The sequence below is a fragment of the Seriola dumerili genome, unplaced genomic scaffold (genome assembly GCF_002260705.1).
Source record: "Seriola dumerili isolate Sdu_G_001 unplaced genomic scaffold, Sdu_1.0 BDQW01000078.1, whole genome shotgun sequence".
NCBI lineage: Eukaryota > Metazoa > Chordata > Actinopteri > Carangiformes > Carangidae > Seriola > Seriola dumerili.
The window spans coordinates 2,441,860-2,454,351 of record NW_019174333.1 but is presented as its reverse complement, the minus strand read 5'-3'; the positions used below and the strand labels follow the sequence as shown (position 1 = coordinate 2,454,351).

Sequence of the window (12,492 nt, the reverse complement as noted above, 5' to 3'; positions counted from 1 at the left end):
AAACGGAAGTTTAATGTTTCCAGGTCAAAACGATAATCAGTTAGTGCGAATCACGGTGTCGCGCGAACAACAAAATCACGCCAAAACACTTTGGTATAGCATAATTATATTTATGTGAGGGAACGGCATTTAGGATACGTATATTGCATTTTTGGTTAACGTTATGTGTACAAGTTATTTTATTTTTAAATTGAGGCAGGTTTCCTGTTCGGTTTCACTTGACAGCAGTAGTGTTGTGGGGAAGATATTCCCAGACGGACAGTGGCCATTTCCGGTTGTCCGTAAAGTATAACAGTCCGCCAAAAAACAGCATGTTCACGGTGAGATTAAAAGACAAATATATTATAGCAAAGTAACATGACACAATTATTCTACGAGGTGATACAGTGACGTAATATTAAATTAGCATTACATCACATTAGCAAATTAGCAACATTGTACGTTCTCGGGTTTTCAATGATTAAGTAGCTTAAGTGAAAAGGTGACTGACATCTTCACCCTGAGTGAACTAAAAACAGTAAGTAAACTTTGCTGAAAAAATAACAGAATTTATTTCACATGTAGCAAAGTTAACTGGCTTCTCTGAATCAACAACCTACGTTTACATGACACGCCGGTGTGTTTGTTTTCTTGTGTAAGTGTGTCACTGAAGATGTGGCGGGCAGGTCGTGTCCTCAGTTCGAGGCTAGCAGGGAGAGGAGCAGCCAGACTCTGCTCCAGCAACCCACCAAAACCTCCGTCGTCATCTCAGTCAAATCCCTCCTCTCCGCGGCCCCAAGCTGAGAAACAGAGGCGTAGACGAGAGCGGGAGGAGGCCATACTGTCACGTCAACACAGTGTGAGTAGGAAAGAAGCATAAGGAAAAAGTGTAATGGCGTAATGCTTCATTCATTAATGGCCTGTCAAAGCTGGTGAATCACTTAGGAGAAAAACCTGGAGTTCATGATCAGAGGCTCCATAAAGGGGTACTTTATGTTTGGTATTGGTTAAAACACTGGATCCTACACATCCTATAATGGAACTTGACAGCATCTTTCATTAGACCCTTCCTCTTTGGCTGTCACGGCTCATACCTCCAGTCTGTAATGCAGGCTATCTGGTTCGTAGTCCCCAAACTGAGATTATCTCGAAGGCATCAATATGACAACAGCAGGGTTGTTTTCTCAGGGTATGGTCATAATAGCTTTCTATTCAACAAAACTGCCCCACATTCAGCTCTGTGATGTCCCAGGTCTGATGTGGGTCATAAATAGATATTAAGCAGAACGATCACAGAGTGTAACAGAGGCAGACTCTGGATAATTGACCCAACTGTATTTCAACATTGATGTTTCTGTTTCCAGACTGCTGAGGATAAGTCAGTGAAATGGAGTGAGAAGCAGAAGATAGTGTACACTGTTCAAACACCTCATGGGGCAAAGAAAGGTGACCAACTTCCCGTCACTTGTGGTCCAGCACCAGCATGTCTCCATGTTCTGTTTGTGTGTAGACTTAGAAAAGTCTTTTTTTCTTCGCAGACACCAGCTTGCCATTCCCACCCTCATACAGTCCAGAGTATGTGGAGTCCAGCTGGTACCAGTGGTGGGAGAAAGAGGGATTCTTCAGTCCAGAACAACATGTGAGGATTTTATAACACAAGAGCACATGACACTTAAATACTGCTGTCGTTAATTTCACTTCACTTTAACACAGCCTTTCAGATAAATAATATTTAATATAAATTAAATCAAAGCAATTGTGTTTAAGCAACAGATTCTTTAATGTGTCACAGAAATGTATCAGAAATTAAATGACACTCTGAATGCTGTTGTCAACTTTCAGGCTCAGTGGTTCCCAAACTTTTTCTGGAAGCCAGAAGCATTTCTCGCCACTCACTTCAATACGCTTTTATCAACAAGTAACAGTACAGGGAACATGAGCTGCAATAGTTACCAGCACAGGTGTATTTACACCGTGTCTCTGTGATGCTGCCGACTCAGCCGTCGATCCAACACATGTACTGGCGCAGTCGCTCAGAGGCTTGATGGCTTTGGGCTTTATTCTTTTCTCAATTGACATGCTCCCTTTGGGACATATAATTCATAGATGCAAGAAGATGACACGTGTTTCTGTCAGCCCTGTTTGGTTTCCTGAAATGACTGATTTGTTGATATTAGTGTTGGATGTCTTGTATTTTTAAGATAATTATATTTGCCCCTCCCACCAGCCTGACCGTGGAAATAATGCAAAACCTGGCTTAATCTCAAACAATACCAAGCCAGAAATGTGGGAGTCATTTTTTTAGTCTTCTCTTTATCAGAAGAGAAGTTTCTCTGAACCCAGACCGTTTCTGTTTGCTGTTGAACTTTATTACATCCTGTCTGGACGACCACAACTCTCTATGTCTTGCACCTGTGATAAATGGATTGGCTCTTAGCTGCGCTAAGATTTACTAAAACCATATGTACAAGGGTGTTCAGAAAAGACTCTTTGCACAGTTCCTAAGTCTATATGTACAAACAAGGTTGACTATTATTACTCTAGTAATAATAATAATAATAATGCAATACCACTTTACAATAAGACCATTATAAAGGATTTATAAATGGTTTATAATTAGGTTATTCATTTGGTTGTTTACATTTTATAAATCATAAATAAACAATTATAAACAAGTTATAACTTGTTTACAGACAGGCTCACTATTTGACACGATCAAGTTAATGTTTACTACTCATTAATCTTACTAATGAGTTACCACCATCTATAACTGGTAAAAGGAGCCTTATAGTAACTCATTAATAAATGGTGACGTGTTTTAACCTTTTACCAGTTGTACATGTTTGTAAATGATCATAAATGGTTGTAAGAATGAGAAGAAGAAACATGAAGATGATGGAGGGAGAATCACAGAGATGTGAACAGTGGGACAAAGGATGGGTGAGCAGTTCACCAGGTAAAGGAAGGTTCCCACCTGTGTTCTACCTGGATGATAAAGTCCTAAAGAAGAGAGCAACCAGCAGAAAGCATCTCCATGTTAATCTCCACTGAGCAGAACGATCTGATCAACAGCTGTGATTAGAATGAATACGGCTGCTGAGAGCATGTCAAGGTCAACAACACTGCCACGACCTCAGAGGATGAATCTGCTTTGATATGATCATGATCATATCATCACTTTCTCACCATTAAGATGCTGATGCTGGTTCATTGATAGTAACTGAACAAACATGTGATGAAGCAGCAGCTACAGATGCTGATGATGGAGAAAACAAAGAAAGCTCAGTAACTAATGAGATCCGAGGCTGAACAGTACAGAGACATGTGGGCTCACTATTTGGCAAGCAACAGGTCACTCTTTTTTTCTAATGTGTTATAACAGCTTATAAATGATTTCTAAAGTTTGAACAAGCTCATTAATAAACTAATTATAAACCATTCATAAATCCTTTATAAGGGTGGTCTTGTTATAGAGTGGTACCATGAAGATGCTGATGACATGGACTCTAAGGACAAAAAGAACAGTGTGCAGTGGTTCCTGCTGACTCTTGAGCTGTGTCTGTTCCATGTCTCTTCAGGAGAGGTTGTCTCACACCGTGGATCAGACCTTCGCTCTGTGTATCCCTCCACCAAACGTGACCGGGACTTTGCACCTGGGTCATGCTCTGACTGTGGCTGTAGAAGACGCTCTGGTTCGATGGTAATGCCAGCTACATGTGCAGCATTTTGTGTAAAGTATCAGCGGTCACTAGTGCGTCTGTATAGAGCAGTAATGTATGGATTTGTGATCCATCAGGAAGAGGATGAAGGGCTACAGAGTGCTGTGGGTTCCTGGATGTGACCATGCGGGTATTGCAACACAGGTATGACAGCTTCCTCTCTACTTCCTCTTTCTTGACAGTCTGGGATTTAAAGAAAAGTCTTTGTTGAAACAATTTTCACAGTTGAAAGAGTAAATGATCTGACTGTTCAAACTGTCCTTGAACAGATCCTCTGCTAATTCAGTCCCTGTGATGTGGGACAAATCCACAGTCCTGGTTCTGTTGAAATGGATTAGAAAGTTCAACAGATGCTGTATGCCAGTATACGAGGCTTCAGGAGTCTGACTCAGTCAAATCAAGTGCTCCAGTCTTTGGACTGACTCTGCCTGATGAAGCTTCATGTCAGCTTCACTTTACTTTGGAATGGGTTTATGCACAGGTTGAGGACTGTGGATTTAGTTCAGCATCACTTCCACTGGACCTGCATCAGGAGATGTTTTCACAGCCAGAGAGCAGGGCTACACCAAATATCATTAACTTAACTTAATGCATCTAATGCACAGTCAACTTCAGGAAACTACGGTGGCCCTGAGAGCTCAAAGCACTGCAACTTAAGAAAACACATGCAAATAGACAAAACACACAGAAAAAATCTTCGAAGTGAATGGAAGTATTCCAGGGGACACGAAAAAGTGACGAACCTGGCTGGGACTCACTTGTTGTTCAACGCCCAATAAACAGCTGATACGTGTAGCTGGTAAATTAATGTGTGTGTGTGTGTGTGTGTGTGTGTGTGTGTGTGTGTGTGTGTGTGTGTGTGTGTGTGTGTGTGTGTGTGTGTGTGTTAGACAGTAGTGGAGAGGAGGCTGCTGAGGGAAGAGGGGAAGCGCAGACAGGACTTCACCAGGGAGGAGTTTCTGCAGGAGGTGTGGAAGTGGAAGAATGAGTAAGTCGTCACCTTCACATCATCACTTCCTGTCCACTGTTTGGTCTGCGCAGCGTTTCCCTCGCTCACCTCTGTCCCTGTGTCTCCCAGGAAAGGAGAGGAGATCTACCAGCAGCTGAGGAGGCTCGGAGCCTCTCTGGACTGGAGCAGAGCCTGTTTCACTATGGATCCAGTAAGACCACATCAGTGCTGCTTCCTACCATGTCAGACACGTCTTATACTGACGTGTTATCTCTATTAGAAGTTCATTATTTATTTTGATATATTATAAAAGGATTATACATTTTATATATGATATATTTATATTAATAAACCACTATCTGCTAGTGTCAACTTAAGTACTACCAGGGTCTGCTCTTCTTCATTGAAATGTAACATTGGCTATAAGGATTGATGAGTGTGCTCAGACCTTTGAACTGGTTCACTGTTTTAGATTAATGAACATTCAGGCTTTTTTTTTGTTTTAAACCAAAAAATATAAAAACATAAAAATGATAAAAACTAGAAACAGTAAAAACATGAAAATTCTGCTGTTTGTAAATTCCTTTTTTTAATTTTTCCTTGTTAAATTGAAGAATGAAGAAAGTTAGTCAGGTGGAAGTAAAGGGAAATTTCAAAATAAAATCCAAGAGGACAGCTTGGCCATTCTATAAAAGTGTAACATTATGTAGTTGTGTGTTATGTGTGTTGATCATGTGTTTATTCCTCTGACACGTGAATTTCAGAATAAAGGTCGTAGTGTCGGCTACAACCAACAGCAGCTATAAACAGTGAACATTAGCTTGATCAGGCAGCAGAATATGAAGTGATTTGGTGAAAGAGTGAACAATAATGTGGTAACAGTGGAGACCTCTGCTGGTCACTTTAGACAACACTATCTGGGAGGGACCACACAGTGTGTTTACACATATTAATTAATGAGGCTGTTAATTCATGATACACAAGTAAATAATACATCACACACTTCAGATGAAATATTTTTCATGTCTTAAAAAAAAAAAAACATCTTTATCTATCTGTGCATAATGTTATACTATATAGAATGGCCACTCTTAGCTTTCAATTTGAAATATTTACCTTTTCTTCCTCCTGACCACCTTTCTTCATTCTCCAATTCAACAAGGAAAAATGAAAAAAAAAAAAGAATTTACAAACAGCAGCATTGGAGTGTTTCTTCTGATTTTATGTTCCTGTTTTTCGTTTTTTAATCGTGACAACAAAAACAGAAAAACTCTGTTTTTATGTTTTTTGGTTTAAAATTAAAGAATCAAACTGCCTGGAAATGCACTGACCATTTTACTCTGTTTGACTGTCTTTTACTGTTTGACTGTGTTTGACTATGGTTTACTGTGTCTCAGGGTTTCAGCAGGGCAGTGACCGAGGCCTTTGTCCAACTCTGCGACTCTGGTCTGATTTATCGCTCAGAGGGTTTGGTCAACTGGAGCTGTGCCCTGGAATCTGCTATCTCTGACATAGAGGTGATTCAACTCCACATAGATGTACAGTGTATATAACAGTAAGGCACACCCTTCTCCACGGCCACCAGCAGTGGCTCCTCCTCACTCAACAGCTAAAAGCTAGCATCCGCTCATCAGGACTTACTCTCATACTTAGAGAGAAGAGTCGTATATATGATTAGTAGCTAACCTAAGACCTTAGGTATCACTTTATAAATATAGTCCACTAGTTTTTGACACTGATTAAAACAAATCCTTACTAAACTAATCAAAATGAACTACCGTTTAACATGGAATAACTCATCAGTATGAAGCCACATCATAGAGACGCCGTCAGTCGCTGTGGAGAGTAAATCAGCACAAACTCAGTTGTTTTCAAGTCCGCTCTGTGACACGCCCAGGTCCCCGCCTTCGCCTGCTGCCAGGGTCCATCCCTGCAGGTGATGAGGCGCATGAGGCGGTGGCTCTATGTTGGTTTTTCAGGCTGAGCCCCATGGGTCAAGGCCCGGCCACCAGACGCTTGCTGCGAGCTCCCCTCCCAGGTCTGGCTCCAGCATGGGGGCCCCGGTGTCCATTTTCTCAGCGCGGTGCTGCATCTCTGACATTGTGTATCCATTGTGAATCGCTCTTAGTCTGGCCCCTCCCCTGGGACCAATTTGCCTTGGGAGACCCCACCAGGGGCTAATGCCCCCGACAACACAGCTCCCAGGGTAACCGGGACACACAAACCCCTCCACCATGTTAAAGTGGCGATTCTCATGTGGAAAGGAACCAGTTGAAATAGTATGGGCATCTGATTAGGATGCCTCATGGACGCCTTCCTTTGGAGGTTCTCCGGGCATGTCCAACTGGGAGGAGACCTAGGGGTAGACCCAGAACACGATGGAGGAATTACATATCCCATTTGGCCTGGGAACGCCTCGGGAGGAGCTGGAAAGCGTTGCAGGGCAGAGGGACGTCTGGTCTACTTTGCTTTACCTGCTGCCACAGCGACCCGACCTGAGCTACGCAGAAGAAGATGGATGGATGTTTTCAAGTTTTTACTGCGTTATATTTTACACCACTGGAGAAAAACTACAAGACATCATCATTAAATTCCTTTCACGGTAGAAAAAAGTAATGTCAAAAAAAAATCTTAACACAAGGCCCTCATGATAGCTTTTTGTCTGGAGCGATCAGCTGCTTCTCACAGTCAGATGTCCACTGAGAGAGAGTGGGTGTGAGGTACAGTTGAAAACTCTGGAAAAAAAGCTAGTAAGATGACCTTGAGTCTGAACCCTCATAAAACAGATGTGACATTTAAACACTGACACTTCTCTTATTTCATAGATAGATAGATAGACCGATGAATATTGGGGAAATTCAATTATCAAGCAGTTCTCACATGTATGCAGTTTAGATTTATCGTCCAGTTCATGATCCACTTCCTTTGGCTGAGGTGTTGTATAGCCTGATGGCAGTGGGAACAAAGGATCTCCTGAACCTCTCTGTTCTGCAGCACACTGACATGAGACGTTTGCTGCAGCTGTAGTTGCTTCTCTGTCCTGCCAGAATGTTGTGGAGAGGATGGTTGGTATTGTCCAAGATGGCCTCCATCTTACATTGCATGTGTTTCTCCACAACAGTCCTGAGTGAGTCCAGACTCCTGCCAAGCACAGACCCAGCCTTTTTGACCAGCTTGTCCAGTCTCTTTGTGTTCATGTCAGACATGCTGCTGCCCCAGCAGACTGCAGCATTAAAGAGTCCACTGGCCACCACTGACTGATAAAACATGTGCAGCATTTCACTGCAGACGTCAAAGGACCTGAGCTTCCTGAGGAAAAAGAGCCGGCTCTGCCCCTTCAGGTAGATGGCATCTGTGTTCAGGGACCAGTCCAGTTTACTGTCCAGGTATTTATAAGTGTGCACCACCTCAGTGTTCTTCCCTTGAATGTTGAGGGTGGGCCCAGAGCTGCTCATCACTGTCCCTGAGACACAGTTACCCAGCTTGACGTACTGTCGTCTTGTCAGGTAATCCACAATCCAGGACGTGAAGCAGGGATCCACCCCCATCCCTTCCAGCTTGTCTTTAAGGATGGGGGGTTGGATGGTGTTAAATGAACTTGAGAAATCAAAGAACATAATCATGTAACCACCTGGCTCATCCAAGTAAGAATGGGCCGGTGGAGGACTTGTACTTGTAGGCAAACTGTTGGGGTCTAGGGCTTGTCCATTGTTCATCCACCTACTGTGGATTTTTCCACACAGGACCATCATTAGTTTTGTTGTGTACGCCTTTGTGGAAACAGCAGAGTGATGAGGGGAAAATTAATTGAAAAGATTTTTATCATCAGGCTGCAGTGAATATGTGTCAACAACTTTAAGAGTGTTGATCTGTCGTCAGGTTGACTCCAGGGAGCTGTCTGGGCAGACCACGCTGTCTGTCCCTGGTTATGAAAACAAGGTGGAGTTTGGAACAATGCTAACCTTTGCCTACCCTGTAGACGGCCATGGTGAGTATCTGTGACTGTCTGGAAATATGATACACGTTGTGCTTGGACGTAGTTTGTTTTGTGTTATATAATGATTTCTCTTTACTCTGTATTTTAGGTGGAGAGGTGGCGGTGTCCACCACCCGTCCAGAGACTATGCTGGGAGATGTGGCCATAGCTGTACACCCTGACGACCCTCGATATCAGGCGAGTGCTAATGTGTGAAGAGGGGGGAAGTAGTCTTGGATTCTCACAAGTTCAGACAGATGTACTCCTAGTTATTGAATATAATTATTGATGAATCATCAATCAATATCAGGGAATTGTACATCACAGAAATATGGCACTATAGCTTTACCAGTTTGTTATATTCATATTCATTGCATTGGGTTCAAGTTGCCACGACAAAAGGGAGACACACCACGGTTACAATTAATAAAGAACATTTTTATTAAAGCAAATTAAGATGCCAAATTAAATATTCTGAGTGTGATATGTGGAAATCAGTAAAATCCGTAGTGTGTGGTGTGCAGGAGTGAGGTATGTAAGTGCAGGTGTTGTAAGGTTGCAGAACTAAACCTCAGGATTAAACTAAGACAGCATAAGCAAACCCAAAACATGGTGTGCCTGTTTCTTTTATTTTAAACCAAAAACATTTTATTGTCAGAATTAAAAAAACAAACACAGGAACATCCTTTCATTTTCCTGGTTGAATTGAAGAATGGAGAAAGGTCTTTTTTAAAAAAAAAAAAAAAAAAAAAAAAAAGAATCTTACATCTGCTCCACTTCTTCATGCCTTTTCATTTCCTCTTCCTCTTTGCCTCCTTTCCTCCTCTCTCCTTCATTCTTTTCCTCACTTTGTCTTTCATTCCTCCTTTTCCTCTCTCTTCTCCTCAGATCCAGACTTCCACTTCCTCTTCTGTCCTCTTCTTACCATTTTGCCGGGTGGACCTATAGATGGTGCTATCTCTCCAGTATTAGAGCTCCATTGATTGGCCGGTCCAGTGCAATCAAACATCAGAACCGGAGGCTGCAGTTTCAGGGCCGTATTTCTAGGACCCTGGAGCCACACATAGAGTTGACTGACCGCAAAACTGCCATGAAGGTTTATTCCACCCAAACACTACTTTCTGTCTTGTGGTCGTTAACAGTTGCATGTTGGGCAGTGTAATCAGCATAATTAGGTAATTATCAGATAGAATAAAGCTGGAATCATATGCTATGGCCTTAAAGGTCAGTGTGACCTTTTTAGCCATTACTCAAGACTTCACAGCAATTATGACAAAAATTTCACACAAATTGTTCATATTTTGTATGACTCTGGATAAACAGGGATGTAACCTGAAACTAGTGTGGAGGAGGCATAGATACATAGTTTTTGATACAATAATAAACAACAACAATAACAAGGAAAGTGAATGACCCCCGCAAGCGAGTGCGACACCGGCAAGTGGAGGTGGAGGATACTGGAGTATGAAAGAACCTCAACGACTCCTGAAGGAAAGAGAGAGACAGAAATAACATTATTGACATGTGACTTCTGACCCTTCAATATTCGAAGCCCTGGTTGTAAAGTAGGAAACAGCACTAACGAAGGTGAGCTCCTCTTCGTCAGAGATGACAGATCAGATTAAGGGGTAATAGACTAATCAGTACAGTATGAAATAATATTTTTACAGTTATTTAAAGTATAAAAATGACCAAAAAGTAACACTGATGAAAATTTATTACAAATTTCCCCATTGCTCTAATTTAATAACTTAGTAATAAATATAATCACAATAGATTATAACCTCTGGGAGTGTTAAGTTACTGCAGTAGCCTATAGAAGGCTGCAGTGTCACGACCATGGATGTGTATTATTCATGCTGATATATAATTTTATTATTCTAAATATGATAAAAGGCTAAAAATAATTAGTTAAGTAATTAGTTCACTACTCTTAATATATTTATAAGAACTGTTGTACTCACACTCTGATGGTCGTCCATCTGCTTATTGAAGTGCGGTCCTGTCGTCCTCTTCCTTAGGTGGCAGTGTTGTTAAAAACTAAAAGTTCTACAAATGTGGTCCTGAAACAGCAGCCTCCAGTCCTGCAGGAACACCCTACTCGTCCAGTGAGACAGACTGAGGGGAAATGACTCAAAGTTGACGTAGTACTATGAACCTAACACGCCGAGGGCTCTGCTCTGTCGTTGGTCGTGCTCATGTCTGTCTGCTCTGTCCACTTTGTTCCAGGCTGTTCACGGGAAGCAGTGCAGGCACCCCTTCACCGACAGACTCCTGCCCATCATCACTGATTCTATGGTGAACATGGAGCTTGGAACCGGTGACAGCAACACTCTCACCGACACAGTCTCATGACAGACTCAGCATCAGAAGCCTCATAGCTTGATTAAGGCGGAGGGAACGTGTGGATGTTTAAGCTGTGTCTGTTATGTTGTCCACCCCTGGACATGCTGCTGTGTGTGTCTTGTAGGTGCAGTGAAGGTGACTCCTGCTCACGACCACACCGACTTCCTGCTGTCACAGAGACACTCACTGCCACGCCTCACTGTGATCAGAGGAGATGGCACCATGACACCCTCTTGTGGACAGTGGCTGGAGGTGCAGTATCATAGGAGGTGTTGAAGAGATGTGGTTAATGTGGATGTTACACTGTTAAAACTGAAAACCTAAGCAGGTTTGTTGTTATGATTTTGTCTCTTCTAAGGGAGTGAAACGTTTTGATGCCAGGCAGCTGGTCGTGGACGCACTGGTGGAGAAGAAGCTGTTCAGAGGAAAGAAGAGTCATGCCATGACTTTACCTGTCTGCAGGTAGAGGAACACGCACACACATCACCAGACTTTTTCTGACTCTCTGTGTTTGCATTTATGTCTCTGCTCATGTTCATACAAAGGTTTTTTTTTTTTTTTTTTCAGAAAAAGCAGCACAGGATCATTTAAAAGATGTGATTTCTGTTAATTGTACACAACACAGTCTGTCCAGTCTGTAACGTTCAGTAACGGTGTAGAACAGTGCAGCAGAGTGTGGGCTGATGTGGGTGTGTAATGCTCTACTCGGCTCTGGCTCCTGCAGTAGAACCTGGAATACACAGTCTCATACACTTTGTCATGATTGCTGTGAAGTCTTGAGTAATGGCCAAAAAGTGTTTTGTGAGGTCACACTGACCTTGACCTTTGACCTTTGATCCTTCACCACCAAATTCTAATGAGTTCATCCTTGAGTCCAAGTGAATGTTTGTACCAAATTTGAAGTAGTTCCATCAGGTGTTACTGAGGACTGTGGACAGACGGACTACCTGAAAACAATGTGCCTCCAGCTCTGACTGGCGCCGGCGTGGAGACATAAAAATAACAAGATGGCTTGAGTCACAAAAGTAGATTGAAGTGCTTTTAATTACAAAAATATCCACTGCAAAAACAGCAAAAACAGCAAAAACAAAACAAATGAATTGCGCGCAACTTGCAAAAGTCACCTGTCTGGTTCACATCCTCTCTCAGAGAGTCTTGTTGACCAGAGGCTTATAACTGCTAAGCCCCTCCCCTTAGACCAGCCAATATCTGATGAAATCAATGATCATATTTCGCACAGTCTGTAGCTCTCATGCCAGTTCTCATGCTAAACAAATATAACTTATTAGCAGAAACACATTTTCCCAGTTCAATAATGTCCCAAAACCTTACCACCTACCCAATATCATTAATTCAGTAACATGACCCATGACCCAGTTAAACATGGTTTCATCTGCCATCTGCACACCTGTGCAGGTAGCTGCTGCTTCTGTGGAAGAGAGGAGGAACATCAGATTATGGTGACACTTTGGTAAAACGAGATGAGTATGAATAATCTGAGCTGAAGTGAATAACCTGTGACA

General features: G+C 42.2%; 1 protein-coding gene across 1 annotated transcript in view; it reads left to right on the top strand.

Annotated features, from left to right (window-relative positions):
* The first annotated feature begins 287 nt into the window (after window positions 1-287).
* The window catches only part of vars2 (valyl-tRNA synthetase 2, mitochondrial), a 27,703-nt gene continuing 15,498 nt past the window's right edge, over window positions 288-12,492 (top strand). Inside the window, exons 1-14 of the mRNA XM_022744085.1 lie at window positions 288-517; window positions 640-838; window positions 1,344-1,425; window positions 1,518-1,618; window positions 3,558-3,679; window positions 3,776-3,842; window positions 4,589-4,686; window positions 4,777-4,858; window positions 6,045-6,164; window positions 8,527-8,635; window positions 8,733-8,821; window positions 10,853-10,943; window positions 11,094-11,221; window positions 11,328-11,431. Of these exons, the coding sequence (XP_022599806.1) occupies window positions 653-838; window positions 1,344-1,425; window positions 1,518-1,618; window positions 3,558-3,679; window positions 3,776-3,842; window positions 4,589-4,686; window positions 4,777-4,858; window positions 6,045-6,164; window positions 8,527-8,635; window positions 8,733-8,821; window positions 10,853-10,943; window positions 11,094-11,221; window positions 11,328-11,431 (1,379 nt within the window). The 5' untranslated portion in view covers window positions 288-517; window positions 640-652. The remainder of the gene's footprint in view (window positions 518-639; window positions 839-1,343; window positions 1,426-1,517; window positions 1,619-3,557; window positions 3,680-3,775; window positions 3,843-4,588; window positions 4,687-4,776; window positions 4,859-6,044; window positions 6,165-8,526; window positions 8,636-8,732; window positions 8,822-10,852; window positions 10,944-11,093; window positions 11,222-11,327; window positions 11,432-12,492) is intronic.